Raw genomic sequence first — 15,432 nt, 5'->3', positions numbered from 1 at the left:
TTTAATTATTATAGATCAGCCGTGGGCAAACTACGGCCCACGGGCCAGATCCGGCCCATTTGAAATGAATAAAACTAAAAGAAAAAAGACCGTACCCTTTTATGTAATGATGTTTGCTTTGAATTTATATTAGTTCACACAAACACTCCATCCATGCTTTTGTTCCGGCCCTCCGGTCCAGTTTAAGAACCCATTGTGGCCCTTGAGTCAAAAAGTTTGCCCACCCCTGTTATAGATAGATGGAGAGACCTATACTATGAATGAAGCTGTACTATGCAGTTTTAAGGAAACTATGTCTAAGAAGTTAGCAGATTAGTCCCATGAATCTTAAGAATTAAGTGTTGAGAAGTCTCCAGGTGACAGAGTTTAGGTTTAGATGTAATATGTTTTTATTGCTATTAAAGAGGAAGGGGGAGAGAGAGAGAAACATCAGTGATGAGAGAGAATCATCGATTGGTCATCTCCTGAAAGCCCCCCACTGGGGATCGAGCCTGAAACCCCAGCATGTACCCTAAATGGGACTCGAACCGTGACCTCCTAGTTTATGGGTCAGCGCTCAACCACTGAACCACACCAGCTGGGCACCAATAAAGTTTTGCAAAGCCAATAGAAATTATGCTTCTGTTAATGTTCTTATGGAAGTTAAACCATAGTACAGTTACTCTCCGAACTTTATGGCCATTTAAGCCTTTAAAATACATAATTTTTTAAAATATATTTTTATTGATTTCAGAGAGGAAGGGAGAGGGAGAGAGGGATAAAAACATTGATGAGTGAGAATCATTGATTGGCTGCCTCTTGCAAGCCCCACACTGGGATTCAAGCCCACAACCTGGGGATGTCCCCTGACCAAGAATCGAACCATGACTGCCTGGTTCATAGGTCGACACTCTATAGAACCACAATGGCTGGGCTTAAAATATATATTTTCACTAAGTACTTCAGTAGATTTCAATCCCCCACACCCACATACCATATTTATTAAGAGAATAGTTTATAAGTTAGTATATTTCCCATTCACTTGCCTAAACTTGTTTTCTTAATAAAAGAAAATAACTTTTCTGGCAAGAGGCCTTAGAGATCTGGCTTATAGACAGTAATTTTCCAAATCTGGGTTTCTTGTGAAGTGTAAGCAAAACCAATGACAGCTTTGGCATTCAAATCTCCTAACAGTAGTATTGTTAATGAATTCTTGGTGTAAGATGAGCAATTGGTTCTAGACATCTACTACTCTCCTTTATACTTGTAAAAATGATTTCTACATTGAGACATAACAAGTATGTCTTATTGAGAGGTTTATCAGGATTATGAAAAATCCTTTTTTTTTTTTAATATATTTTTATTGATTTCAGAGAGGAAAGGAGAGGAAAAGAGAGATAGAAACATCAGTGATGAGAATCATTGATTGGCTGCCTCTTTCATGCCCCACACGGAATTGAGGCAACAACCTGGGCATGTGCCCTAACCGGGAATCGAACTGTGACTTCCTGGTTCATAGGTCAACACTCAACTACTGAACCACACTGGCTGGACGAAAAGTAAATTTTTTTTTAAATTAAATATATTGTTAATGATTTCAGAGAGGAAGAGAGAGACAGAAACAACAATGATGAGAGAGAATCATTGATCTGCTGCCTCCTGCATAGCCCCTACTGGGGATCGAGCCCACAACCCAGGCATGTGCCCTTGACTGGAATCAAACCTGGGACCCTTCAGCCCACAGACGAACACTCTATTCCACTGAGCCAAACTAGCTAAGGTGAAAAGTAAATTCTTAATTGTATATGCCTTATAGCTTGAAAACTGGCTTTCTGTTGTAAAAACAATAGCTACCATTTATTGAACACTTACTGCATTGTTATGAACTTCTTTACATGTATGAGAAATTCGTGGACAGGGGTGGGGGAGGGGTGTCCCTCAGCCCGGCCTGCACCCTCTCCAATCCAGGACCCTTCGGGGGATGTCTAAAGGGATCGGGCCTAAACCGGCAGTTGGACATCCCTCTCGCAAGCCGGGACCGCTGGCTCCTAACCGCTCACCTGCCTACCTGCCTGTCTGATCGCCCCAAGCTGCTTTTCCCCTGCCGGCCTGATCACCCTTAACCGCCTCTGCCTTGGCCCCTGCCACCATGACTTTGTCTGGAAGGATGACCAGAAGATGTCCAGTTGACTGGTCTAATTAGCATATTACCCTTTTATAGTATAACTAGGGGCCCGGTGCACGAAATTCGTGCACTGGGTGTGGGGGGGGGGGGAGTGTCCCTCAGCCCAGCCTGCCCCCTCTCACATACTGGGAGCCCTCAGGCATTGACCCCCATCACCCTCCAATCACAGGATCGGCCCCTTGCCCAGGCCTGACGCCTCTGGCCTAGGTGTCTGGCCCGGGCAGTGGGGACCTGCAGTGGCAGCGGGGGGCGCCGCGATCGCGCGGGCTCCACCCCTGCCCCTGCAGGACGCCTCTGGCTGAGGCGTCCAGCCTGGGCAGCGGGGACCTGCAGCTGCAGCGGCCCCGTGATCGTGGGCTCCGCTTTAGGCCCAGGCAAGGGACCCCTAGCTCCTGGGACTGCCAGCTTCGACCGTGCCCAGCTCCCATCGCTGGCTCCACCCCTACTTCCTGCTATCACTGGCCAGGGCGGAAAAGGCACCTGATTCTCTGATCATGGCTGAGGGGCAGGGCAAAGGCGGCCCCAGGGCCGCCTTTGCCCTGCCCCCCAGCTCTTAGCTCCCCGCTGGGTTTCCGATCACTGTCAGTGGCAGGGGGCTTCTTCCTGCTTTCCCTTTCGCCTCCCTGCATTGTGCCTACATATGCAAATTAACCGCCATCTTGTTGGCAGTTAACTGCCAATCTTAGTTGGCAGTTAATTTGCATATAGCCCTGATTAGCCAATGAAAAGGGTATCGTCGTACGCCAATTACCATTTTTCTCTTTTATTAGTGTAGATCCTCTCAGCAATCCTATGAAGTTAGTATGTAGTTCATTACAGTTAAGAAATTTAACAGAAATGACATTTATTAAGTGTTAGAGCAATATTCACATGTAGATATGTAGAACCATTTGACTATAAGATACTTTTTTTATTTTTGTTTGTTTTTTAATCCTCACCTTAGGGAGAAAGAGAGAGAGATAGATTGGTTGCCTCCCATACTTGCCCCAACCAGGGATCAGACCCGCAGCCTTGCTATTTGGCCGACACCCGCAAACTTTTGGTGTATGATCAACACACTAACCAACTGAGCTACCCCCAGTCAGGGCTATAAAAGGTCCTTCTTACCCTCTCGGTTAATGCTATGTAATAATGGCCCAAGATACCTGCTTATGTTAATAAATTTCAAAATATAGGAAGGGACTTCCTTTTTTGTAACACATTTCACACTTGTAACCACTTGTTACATGTTTTACCTCCATTAGACTCTCTCTTGCTTACACTTTCCGTCTCTCCCCATTCTCTACTGGTTTAGCCCCTCCTCTCTCTCTCTACACCTTGTGTAACAGAATCTATCACTCTGCTGTTATATTACCTATCACGATCCCTGAGTAGATAGACTGCGCGAGTCATGGGGGTGGGCGGGATTATGTCATACTGATCTGTGTATCTCCGGTACCTACCTACCTCAAGTTCTAGTACATAGTAAGTGCTTAATAAGATGAAATTCCTGTAATTCCACTGTTAAGATATATCTGTTATGTATTTTTTTCTTGTATATCTTACTCATGTAAATTTGGGATCATACTGTACAGACAGTTATGTCTATGATTTTTTTCCTGTGAGGTTTTCCCCAGATTACATATTCTTTCAAAATACAGGTTTTAAAACCTTCATGAAGATGTGTCATAATACCTCCCCTTTAAACAAAAACACTGTTACAGAGTTCACATGGAAAAATGAGAATAGCAAGAAAATGAGAGTAATGCTGGCAGATTTGTTTTCCTGGATAATAAAATATATTGCACAGTTATATTATGTATATTAGAGGCCCAATGCACAAAATTGGTGCAAGGGGCTTGGCCCTCACAGCCCTGGCTTCATCCGGAAGGTCATCTGGAAGGTCGTTCCACTGTTTGGCCGTCTAATTAGCATATTACGCTTTTATTATTATAGATGGCACTATCCCAGGAATAAATCAGTGGACTAGAATAGAAATTCTAATAACAGACTGAAATGTATATGAAAGAATTTAGTGTTTAATGAAAGCAGCATTTGGTAGTAGTGGGGAAAGAGTGGATTTTTTTCAATAAAGCAGTACTGTATTAGAATTTTAAACTTATTAACTATAGAAATAAAGTCTAACTTTTGTTATCTTAAACCAGTGTTAAATGAAATCTGACTACAAGTTGTTGTTACAAAAGTATATATGCAAGCCTGTAGGATATCCTGGAAGAGGAGGGAAGGATTAACTTTGAGAATTAGTTGCTTAATCAGGGTAAAGCCAAAGAATGTTTTTCCCTTTTAGAATAAGCCAGTGCCTCCTAGATTTAAAGAAAGGAATTTTGAAGTCTAGAGTAAAAATTTATTCATGACAGTAGGGTGATAGAAACCAAAAAAAGGACCCATAGTTTAGAATAAAGGTACAAGTATTAAAAGAGGAGGGGAAAAGAAAAGGTTAAGTATCTGTAATGACTTAGTGAATTTAAAGAAGAACCTAATCTTGAAAAGCTCATAAGGTCCCCGGGAGGGAGTATAGGGGAAAATGACAGGTAGGGAGTATAATTTTGGTACTGCTCTTTAAAGATTGACTAATTCTGTATTGTAGAAATTTAACTACAAAAATGTTGTAATAATCAGGACAAAGAAATGACCAGGTTTTACCAGGTTATACCTAAACAGTGAAAACAAAGCAAATTCAGGAGACTGATAACAAAGGAGGTAAGAAGAGTAGAATTAACTAGTTAGTTAATTCATAAGTTTTCTGGAGCTCCTTAGAAATTCCACTTAAATAGCCATAAGATGTGCCCAGTAGAAGCTGGGCAAAGGTGTGTGTGTTTTTTTACCATCATGTTACTGGGGGTTTTTTCTAGCTTTTAAAATGTGCTCGGGAGAAGGAACAATAGTTGAAATTACAGCTTAGTGTAACATAAGGGATTTTAGTTTTTGCATTTTAGTTTTTGGCAGAAATGATAGATACCTAATTCACAGTGTTAAATTTTAGATGGTCTGTCTTCTGCTGATCCCAGCTCTGATTGGAACGCACCAGCAGAGGAGTGGGGGAATTGGGTAGATGAAGAACGAGCCCAGTTCCTGAAGTCCCAGGAGCCAATTCCTGATGATCAAAAAGTGAGTAAAGGGATTGGCGGGTATGTTTATTTCTTTACACCCAACTATCGTAGAATTATTAGTATATTAATTAGTATGTAATATTATAAGTATATCCAAATTGCTTCAGGGAGACATTATGATCGTATTTACTTCAATTATCTTTTGCCTGCATGCCTTCTCTATATCACTGTTGTATTTCCCCCCACAGATTATGGAGGGCTTTATATGGAAAGCACTATTAGACGCTGATAGGAAAACAAACATTTCCTGTCCACTTATCAGAATTACTATAATAGCCTACCAGCTCTTAATGTTTTTTAGAAAAAAGTAAATTGGTGTCCAGCGTAAGGTTAAGGAAGTCTTCATAGCAACAGACAAGACTGAGAACATCATGAAAAAGGCACCAAGGCAGGGAAATAGGTAACATGCTTAGTGGAGAGGTAAAATAGTATACAACTGTGGAACCAGCTAGTATGTCTGTCTTCCCCCTTCTAGGCTACATTCCTTAAATAAAGGGTCCATGAAGTTCTTGTTTCTGTAGCTCTAGCAACATGCTTGGTATTCAGAAAAAGGAATAAATAAGTGAAAGAAAAAAATATATATATACATGTATATATAAAATATATAAAAATATATTTTTAAAAGATAAATATATAAAGTTTATTTTCCTCTCCACCTCTAGCCCTGTCATCATTTATGATAACTGTAAGATTCACATAATTGAACCAATCCACACCTTGAGCTATCAGTTCAGTTCTTTTTTTTTTCTTTTTCTTTTTTTTTCTTTTTCTTTTTGAGAGGAAAGGAGAGGGAGAGAGAGATAGAAACATCAATGATGAGAGAGAATCATTGGTCAGCTGCCTCTTACACACCCCACACTGGGGACTGAGCCCACAACCTGGGCATGTGCTCTGACTCAACCACTGAGCCACCCTGGCCGGGCAATAGGAGAGATTTTAATGCAGGGTCGGCAGATTTTTTAATAAAGAGCCACACAGTAGTGCAAAAGTAGCCATAGGCAACACAGAAGTGAACTTTATTTACAAAAACTGACATTGGGCTAAATGCGTAGTTTATCTACTGCTTTAACGTATCTGTAGGCAAAGAGGCAAAGGATCTTAAGTAAAGTTAAATATAGGAGATTTCACTAATAGAATAAGATCCTAGCAATAGAGTTTGGGGAACCTTAGGCACAAGTGGATTGTGGGTTAGCCTTTAATTCAATATATAGTACCTCTCATCTTCAAGGACCAGAGAAAGGGAGGTGTCCTTAATGGGATTTACCACAGAGGGTGTAAATAAATGTGGAGGGGGGCAGTTACCAGTAAAATCAAAGTCGGGGGGGCGATAATGAATTTTAGATTGGACCTACAAAAGCTTCCTAGAGTTGCCAAGAGCTGGGGGAAAGAAGGACAAGTGGGCAGAGCACAGAGGGTACTTAGGACAGTGAAACTACTCTGTATACTATAATGGTGGATCCATGTCACTATACATTTGTCCAAACTCATAGAATGTGCAACACCAAGAGTGAGCCCTGATGTTGCCTATGGACTTTGAGTGATAATGGTGTGTCACTGTAGATTCATTGGTTTTAACAAATGTGCCACTCTGAAGGAATGTTGATAATGGGGGAGAGGGTAGTTAGTCTGTGTGTGTGTGGCGGGGGGGGGGGGGGGGGGGGCGGCAGGGAGTATATGGAAATCTTTACCTTCTGCTCAGTTTTGCTGTGAACCTAAAACTGTTAAAAAATAATAATAAAGTCTACATTTTAAAAAAAGGTTCTTAGTATATAGTGTCTTAGCACACAGTAATCATTCTGATACTTATTGAATGTTTAGTGAATGTACAACTAAAAGTCTGTTTCTCTTAACTGGAACGTCCCATGCCTGATGATTAGAATTTAACAGTGGAAACACTGAATAGAGTAAAGACTATCACATCATAGCAGTTCTTTTTCTGAGTAGATTCAGAGATCATCTTTACATTTCTAAGCAAAAATGGGAAGCCATCTAAATGCCCATTAGTTGGGGAATAGATAAATAAAATGTTTGTACAATGGCATATTAGATTTTTTAAGTGAATGAAATAAAGCTAAATTAGTATATCAGTATTACTAAAATCTCAGTAATTGGTGAGCAAGTTTCAGAAAGATACAATAATGATACCATTTGTGCATATGTTGTGTGGGGAGACACATAAATTTATAGAAAAATTGATTAGATGGATACAAAAGAAGTTCATGATAATGATTACCCCTAGGGAGGTAATGTGGGAATGAGATTGAGAAAGGGGTTAAAAGGAATTTTCAGTTTTTCAGAATATTTGAGTTAAAAGATGGTATGGAGTTGATTTCCTCCTTTTCCCCATGAACAAAAATAGTGTTTTGCCATGCAGAACTGCCTTTCTTTTATGGCTGAGTTACAGTTAGCTAAAGCTAAGTGGTAGTGTTTTGTTTTGTTTTGTTTTGTTTTTCTCTCTGATAGTAATTTTGTAAACTATTTGGTGGTTAATGAGACCTCTAAAATCATCCTAATGACTATGGTGCTGAACAGAAAAATAGCAGGTATCCATATAATCTCTTTCTCTAAGAATAGTCTAGGGATCTTGGCTGTCACCTGTGCAAAATAAACAAAAGACACCTTTCCATAGAAAATTCAACTATATGTGATGTGTGAAGAGATATCATCAGTACTAATAATACTAATTTAACAGTTCTAATTCACTGTTTTTGTCATGCAGAATGTTATTTTCAGTGACTTTCTCAGATTTAATTTTTAAATTAAGTCTTTTCTTTTGAGATGATTAGAAAGTCACATTTACTTGTAAGAAAAAATACAGAGCAATCCCCTGTACCCTTTACCCAGTGTCCCTCATTGGTAATATTTTCGAAACTATAGGACAGTATCATCACAACCAGGACTTGGCATTGACGTAGTCAAGATACAGAACATTTCTTTTACTTCATGGATCCCTCAGGTTGCTCTTTTTCATACCATCTTCTCTTCCTTCCTATCTCCACCCCCTTTTCAAATCCCTAGCCAACTAGGAAGTAAGCTGTTCATCATCTCTATAATTTTGTCATTTTAAGAATGTTCTATGTAAAGAATTATATAGTATATAACCTTTTGGTACTGTTTTTTCACTGAGCATAATTCTCTAAAGCAGCGGTCGCCAACCTTTACGACCTCACAGACCACCAGTTGGCAACCGCTACTCTAAAATTTCTTCCAAGTCATTTTATGTGTCATTAGTTGCTTCTTTTTGCTTTTGCATAGTAGTCCATGCTCTACTCAGTTTACAGGCATACCTCATCTTATTGCACTTCGCTTTATTGCACTTCACAAATGTTTCATTTCTTTACAAATTGAAGGCAAGACCCTCCACCAGCAAAAAGATTGCAACTAACTTTATTGCAGTACGTGCTTAATATTTGTGGTCAGGAACCGAAGCTGCATTGTATCGGAGGTGTGCCTGTATTGATCATTCTCCTGGTAAAGGACATTTGGGTTGTTTCTGTTCGGGGGCTGCTATGAATACAGCTGCCGTGTACATTCATGCACCAGTTTTTATGCAAATATAAGTTTTCATTTCTCTGGAATAAATGCCTAGGAGTACAATCCCTGGGTAATGGGTTCATATTTAATATTTTTTTTAAAAACTGCCTGTTTTCCAAAGTGGCTGTCTCACTTTATATTTCCACTGATAATGCATGAGTGATTTAATTTCTCTGCATCCTTGCAAGCACTTGGCTGTTGTCACTATTTTTTTTTTCTTTAATTTTTTGTAATTGATTTTAGAGAAAGAGAGAGAAACATCAATTTGTTGTGCCACTTATTTATGCATGCATTGGCTGACTCTTGTATGTGTCCTGGCCAGGTATCAAATCAACAACTTTGGCATATTGGGATGATGCTCTAACCAATTGAGCTACCTGGCCAGGACCACTATTTTTTATTTTAACCATTCTGATAGGTACGTGGTGATAACTCATGGTAAATTTTTAGTCTGCATTTCCCTAATGGCTAATAATATTGCACATCTTTCCATGTGCTTTTTTGCCATCTGTCTTCTTTCATGAAATGTCTGTTCATATCTTTGCACATTTTCTATTTAGACTGCTTGGTTTTTTTACTGTTGAATTTTTAGTGTTCTTTATATAATCTAGATACAAGGCCTTGGTGGATATATGGTTTGCAAATATTTTCTCCCATTTCTATAGTTTGCCATCCTCTTAACAGGGTCAAATTCAATTTTAATACAAATAGCTCTACATTTAAACTTTTAAATAAAACAGAATTACCTGTTTAATGAATTTTTAAAAACCAAGATTTGCACAGCTCTTGTAGTAAGTTGAAAAGATGTAAGGAAAAAGTGGTCAGTCATAGACAATAGGAGAATGAAGTTCCATGTACTTTATTTTTTAAGATGTAATTTTAGATCAGTTTTATTGCTTGTTACTAATTCTTATTTAGTATTTAAATAAAGACTAACCCTAATAAATGAAATTATTTCATAATACTTTTCAGAATAATGAGAAGTTGGTTCACTTTAACACTTTTGCTTTTAAAATTAGGTTTCAGATGATGATAAAGAAAAAGGAGAGGGTGCCCTTTCAACCGGGAAATCTAAAAAGAAAAAGAAGAAAAAGAAGAAGCAAGGTGACGATAACTCTCCTGCACAGGTAGAATATCAAAACAACAAGCTTCATTCAGTAAGCACCTACTGCAGAAATGTGAAAAGAAAATGCTAAGACTCTGTAGAGATAAAAGACATCAAATTTATTTGAAAATTCCCTAAATGTTTTAAAGATTTTATACATCATACTGTTAAAAAAAAAAAAAAAACCTTTGTGCTTAAAAAAAAAAAAATCCAAGTTGTAAACCCAAAAGTAAGTAAATAAAATTCTAAATTAGTCCAGATGCATTTTGTGCTGAAATGGAAAAGGAGGTTCCTACAGCATTTCACACCTACAGAAATTCTAACTTTCTGTTGCTCCTCCATTTTCCTTTTCTTTGGTCTTTCCTATCTGGGGGAAATGTTTTCGATTATAATGTAGATCAGTGGTTCCCAATATGGGCACACTCCCCACAGGGGGGCAATTTGATTTTTTTAAAATATATTTTATTGATTTTTTACAGAGAGGAAGGGAGAGGGATAGAGAGTTAGAATTTGAGAATGAGTTATTAACAGTGAGCTTTTTGCATTTCTTATGGTTCTAGGGGCCTCATATACAGTATATAAATATATATTGTGGCATATTTATGCATTTCAGTTCTTTGTCATATGGCTTTGAAACTTTGCTATTTTTTCATATCACATCATTTTTTTTAAACAATTTCTTAGTGAGTTCTTCCTCAGTACTTCAGCTGTCCTTTCGTTCTTTTATTTTCCTCTTTCATGGATGCCATGTTCTTTGGAAGCTTGTTTAAACCAAGTTATGGCCTTTTAGGCTTCCACCACTTGAATAGGAGTTCACTTTTTGAAGAATAGAATTATGTAACAGGGGAGGCATCAGGATTTTAGAGATGTTTAGGTGAGGCATGGCCAAAAAAAAGGTTGGGAACCACTGGTCTAGATGAAAAGAGATTTTAATTTCAGACATGCTATATTACTGGAAATATACATGGGTTTATTTTATAAAATATATTTATTGATGTAGAGAGAGAAGAAGGGAGAGGGATAGAGAGTTAGAAACAACCCAGGTATGTGCCCTAACCAGGAATTGAACCGGTAACCTCTTGGTTCATGGCTTGATGCTCAACCACTGAGCCACACGGGCTACATGGATTTTTTAAATTTTTACTTTAATCCTCACCTGAGAATATTTTTCCATTGATTTTTAGAGAGAGTGGAAGGAAGAGGGAAAGACAGAGAGAAACATTGATGTAAGAGAAACACATCTATTGGTTGCCTCCTACACGTGCCCTGACCAGGGCCTGGGTAGGGGAGGAGCCTGCAACCAAGGTACATGTCCTTGACTGGAATCGAACCTGGTACATGGCTGGGCAGGCCAATGCTCTATCCACTGAGCCAAACAGGCAAGGGCTGGATTTATTTTTGAAAGCAGCATATCACCATTACAATATATGAAAATCTCATTTCTTATTTACAACTATGCTAAATAATTGTTTTCATTCATCTAAATGTAGGAGGTAGCCAAAACTCTTAGAGGATAGCCTACAAATAATTTTCCTATTCTATTTTGGGAAAAGTTGCTGCATGACTTTTTAAGGAAATATGTGTTTAGTTCTTTTTTGTTGAGGGAAACACAACCCTTCATAAATGATACCAATTTATTATCACTATTAGTTTTTTCTCTGTAGTAGTAATTAGTGGGCATTAAGGCTAATGTGGCTAAGATCAATAGATATAAAAATCTAAAACTTGATAGTTTTTTCTGTTAGCTAAGCTAACTGATGAGAAATGTTATTGACAACTATCCTTTGTTAGCAGTACCACCTGAAATCCATTTAGCCAACTTTGTCTGGATTTCTGTGTTAATTATGGCCTTCCTGGGCTTGTAGATTAGGTGAGTTCCTTTTAAAAGAAATTTTGAGAGATTAATGTATTTGTAAATTTCAACTTATTAGAAAAGGTCATTGTGAAAGTTCTTTGGTATTTTGATGACATGCCTTTTTTAAAAAGTTTGATCTGTTTTTTTAAATACAGTGAAGCCCGGCCAGCATGGCTTAGTGCTTGAGCATCAACCTGTGAACCAGGAGGTCACAGTTTGATTCCTGGTCAGGGCACATGCCCAGGTTGCAGGCTCAATCTCCAGTGGGGAGGGCATGTAGGAGGCAGCCGATCAATGATTCCCTCATCATTGATGTTTCTCTCTCTCTCCCTCTCCCTTCCTCTCTGAAATCAATACACACACACACACACACACACACACACACACACACACACACAAATACACACATGCCTAAGCAACTGTTGGACTGGTAGCAATGATGCGCACTGACCACCAGGGGGCAGATGCTCAACGCACAGGCATGGAAACATGGAACAGACTGATGAATCTCAGAGGGAAGGGTGGAGGGGGAGGGCGGGAAGAGATTAACCAAAGATCTTATATGCATACTAGAGGCCCCAGTGCACAGATTCATGCATAGGTGGGTCCCCTCAGCCTGACCTGCGGGGATCGGGCTGAAACCGGCTCTCTGACATCCCCCAGAGTATCCCAGATTGTGAGAGGGCGCAGCTTAGGCTGAGGGACTCCACCGATGCGCCTCTAGTAAGTATATAAAAGTTTTAGAGTCAGACTTTTCTTCAAATTTTAGTTTCTTTATTGTTTAAATGTGGTAACCATGAGGTTCTGTGTGAAGTATATAGCACATGATCCTACCTATAAATGAATACATTTTTAAATTTATTGGTTGTTGTTTTTTTGTTGTTGTTTTTTTCAGTAAAATTCTATTTAGTTTATGGTATGTGGTTGGTGGATTTTTTACTGTTGAGTTCAGCTTAGCATAGAACAAACATGTCTTCTCACTAACTTTGTACAGATTGTAAATCGTAATGTACATACTTTCAAAGCTACTTTCTCAACTTAAACTTTTGAATAATTGTTTTTTATGTGCTCTTTTAAGCTGTTTGAACAGTTTCTGAACTAAAGTTATTTTTTGTAATATCTTCTGGACATTAGTACAACAAACCAAATAGATTTTAAATAGTAAAAATGGGTGATTTATATCATCTAATAGACTACTTTTCTCTCTAGGACCCAGAAGAATTAGAAAAAGAGATTAGAGAAGAGCCTCCAGTGAATACCTCTAAAGTCCGTCCAAAACAGGAAAAAGCTTTTTCTTCAAAAACCATAAGCACTAGTGATCCAGCAGAAACACTCATCAAAAATAGCCAGGTGATTTTTTGATATTTAAGAAGTAAAATTTTAATGACTTGAGAATTATATTATAATTAATATTTTATTGAAGTATTGTGCTAAGTATTTAAAATGCTCAAAATAATTTATTCCTCACAAAAACACAAGAAGGTAGGACCCATTTTGTAAATGAGGTTAGAGAAGTTGAGTAAACTTGTCCAGAGTTGCATAGCTATCAATGGCAAAATCACATCTGCTAGTGTGTATTTTCTCCTATTAACTATCTAGGCACACAGGGATCAAGAGATAGCTTAGAGAAAATGTGACTGGTTGTATTTTTTCCAAAGCACGCACATAATATGATTATGGTCCAACCTCTCAAAATGGAGCATTTATTAAATTTGGTAACAGGTTCTTAAAACATGTGCCTTTTGTGGAAATTTTTGATGTGTCAGAAGGCACCATTTTACAAAAGGTCTAAGTCACTGACACAGACTGACTGATATTTAGGTGAATTGCATCATGTTGAAATATATTAAATACTACTGGAGTTGAATGGTTCATTTATTTACTCATTAAAAAAATATATTGGGTACCATATGCCACACACTGTTTTAAATTCTGGGGATACGTCCGAGAACAAAAGCTAATCTCTGCCTTTGTGGAGTTTACTTGCTTAACAAAACAGCTTTAGACAAGAACCGGGATTACCACTAAGAGAGAGAAGTCATAACCGTCTTGTCCTAAAACACAATCATAACCATTCTTCCTATTAGAATTGGGTGCTTTTATTTCCCTGAGAGTACTTGGAGATAAAAGGATGCAATCTCAATACATTCATAGGTTTAATAGGACTACAAAGGGTCATTTGACATTCTGATGTTTTGCTTAAATTATTTTCAGAAGCCATCTTGTAAAGAATATTAATGTAGATAAGTGAGAGAACAGAGGAGGAAAGGAGATTAAAAGTAAGTAGTAAAACCATTGGGTATGAAACAAATACAGGGAATCTTAAGAAAGTTGAACAGAACCATAATGCTGCTTCAGATCTCTGAAATAGGAAGAACCCCAGCAGTTATCTGGGCACACACAGCTCCCTCCTTTTGTTTCCTTTTCCTTGGCGCTTCCTTGAACCCAAGAAGCCTGAAAGCACAAAGGGCAGGAGAAACATTACTTACCCTGGTTTCTATCTGTACTAATAAAAGCGTAATATGCTAATTAGACCGAACGACCTTCTGGACGTCATTCCAGACAAAGCTGCAGAGACAGAGGCAGTTAGGAGCAATCAGGCTGGCAGGCAGAGGCAGTTAGGGGCGATAAGGCAGGCAGAGGGGTTAGGGCTCATCAGGCAGGCAGACAAGTGAGCCATTAGGAGCCAGCGGTCCCGGATTGCGAGAGAGATCCCAAATTGGAGAGGGTGCAGGCCAGGCTGAGGGACACACACACATACACCCCACCCCCACCCCCAACCCCCGGTGCACAAATTTCATGCACCAGGCCTGTAGTATTCAAAATCACAGGTAAAACTAAAGGGTGAGATGATCTCTTACTCATCTGTTAAAGCCTCAGGGAACTCCAAATATTGGAGATTCTATTATTACCTGGTTTTGACAGTTCACTGACTTCAGTGAGGCAAATCATTTTAACTCCTTTCTTCTCATGGGTTGAAGAGGAGAAGCAAGGCTCAAGAGTCTATGCCCTAGCATTATATCACCACTAAACTGGATAAAACTTGGAAGATTTGGACCTGAGTTTAAGTTGCTTTAATTGGCAGAACTAATAGCCATAATCAGCTTTTGCTTGAGGTCATCTTTTTCCTTAGGTAGGAAACTGAAGCTATTGCTGCTGCTGTTTGAGATACACCTATCTCTTGAGAAGGAGAAAGGGGGATATCGCCTACTGGTAGTTCTGAAATTAGCGGTTTTCTTTTTGTCTTTCACATGAAAAGGTTTTGAGTTGAGTCGGTGGAAGTGGACAGAAACATTGAATTGCTAACAAATATAAAATCATGCAATTTAAAAGTTAATGAAAATTATTTACTCCTATTTGAGATTCAATAAACATCTTGTAATTTTAAATCTTCATTTTTATCTCAACCTGTATTTGTAGGTAAAGATATATTCAGTTTTGTCACTAGAGGGCAGGCATGAGTTGTGCTTCTGGAAACCATTTTTGTATTTAGTTGCTGCTAAACAGCCTCTTATTATATTTAATTTTCTTTGAAATTTCGTACAAAAAACTTAAAATAATTGCATTCCAAAATAGCCTATCAAGACTCTTCCACCTGCTGTTGCTACTGAGCCATCTGTTATTTTATCAAAAAGTGATTCTGACAAGAGCTCTTCCCAAGTGC

At 38.6% G+C, this 15,432-nt stretch overlaps 1 protein-coding gene and 1 long non-coding RNA gene across 2 annotated transcripts in view; both read left to right on the top strand.

Moving 5' to 3' along the window:
- The window catches only part of MTDH (metadherin), a 61,360-nt gene that overhangs the window by 43,737 nt on the left and 2,191 nt on the right, over nucleotides 1-15,432 (top strand). The window contains exons 9-12 of the mRNA XM_059673065.1: nucleotides 5,148-5,272; nucleotides 9,828-9,935; nucleotides 12,978-13,118; nucleotides 15,345-15,428. Of these exons, the coding sequence (XP_059529048.1) occupies nucleotides 5,148-5,272; nucleotides 9,828-9,935; nucleotides 12,978-13,118; nucleotides 15,345-15,428 (458 nt within the window). The remainder of the gene's footprint in view (nucleotides 1-5,147; nucleotides 5,273-9,827; nucleotides 9,936-12,977; nucleotides 13,119-15,344; nucleotides 15,429-15,432) is intronic.
- LOC132219693 (uncharacterized) lies at nucleotides 377-3,858 on the top strand. The gene is made up of 2 exons (XR_009449567.1): nucleotides 377-2,199; nucleotides 2,935-3,858. It is a non-coding gene; the product is annotated as an uncharacterized LOC132219693 (long non-coding RNA).

The sequence above is a fragment of the Myotis daubentonii genome, chromosome 17 (assembly GCF_963259705.1).
Source record: "Myotis daubentonii chromosome 17, mMyoDau2.1, whole genome shotgun sequence".
In the NCBI taxonomy this organism is placed as follows: domain Eukaryota; kingdom Metazoa; phylum Chordata; class Mammalia; order Chiroptera; family Vespertilionidae; genus Myotis; species Myotis daubentonii.
The sequence above is the reverse complement of the archived record's forward strand: the minus strand, read 5'-3'. Positions and strand labels throughout refer to the sequence as shown.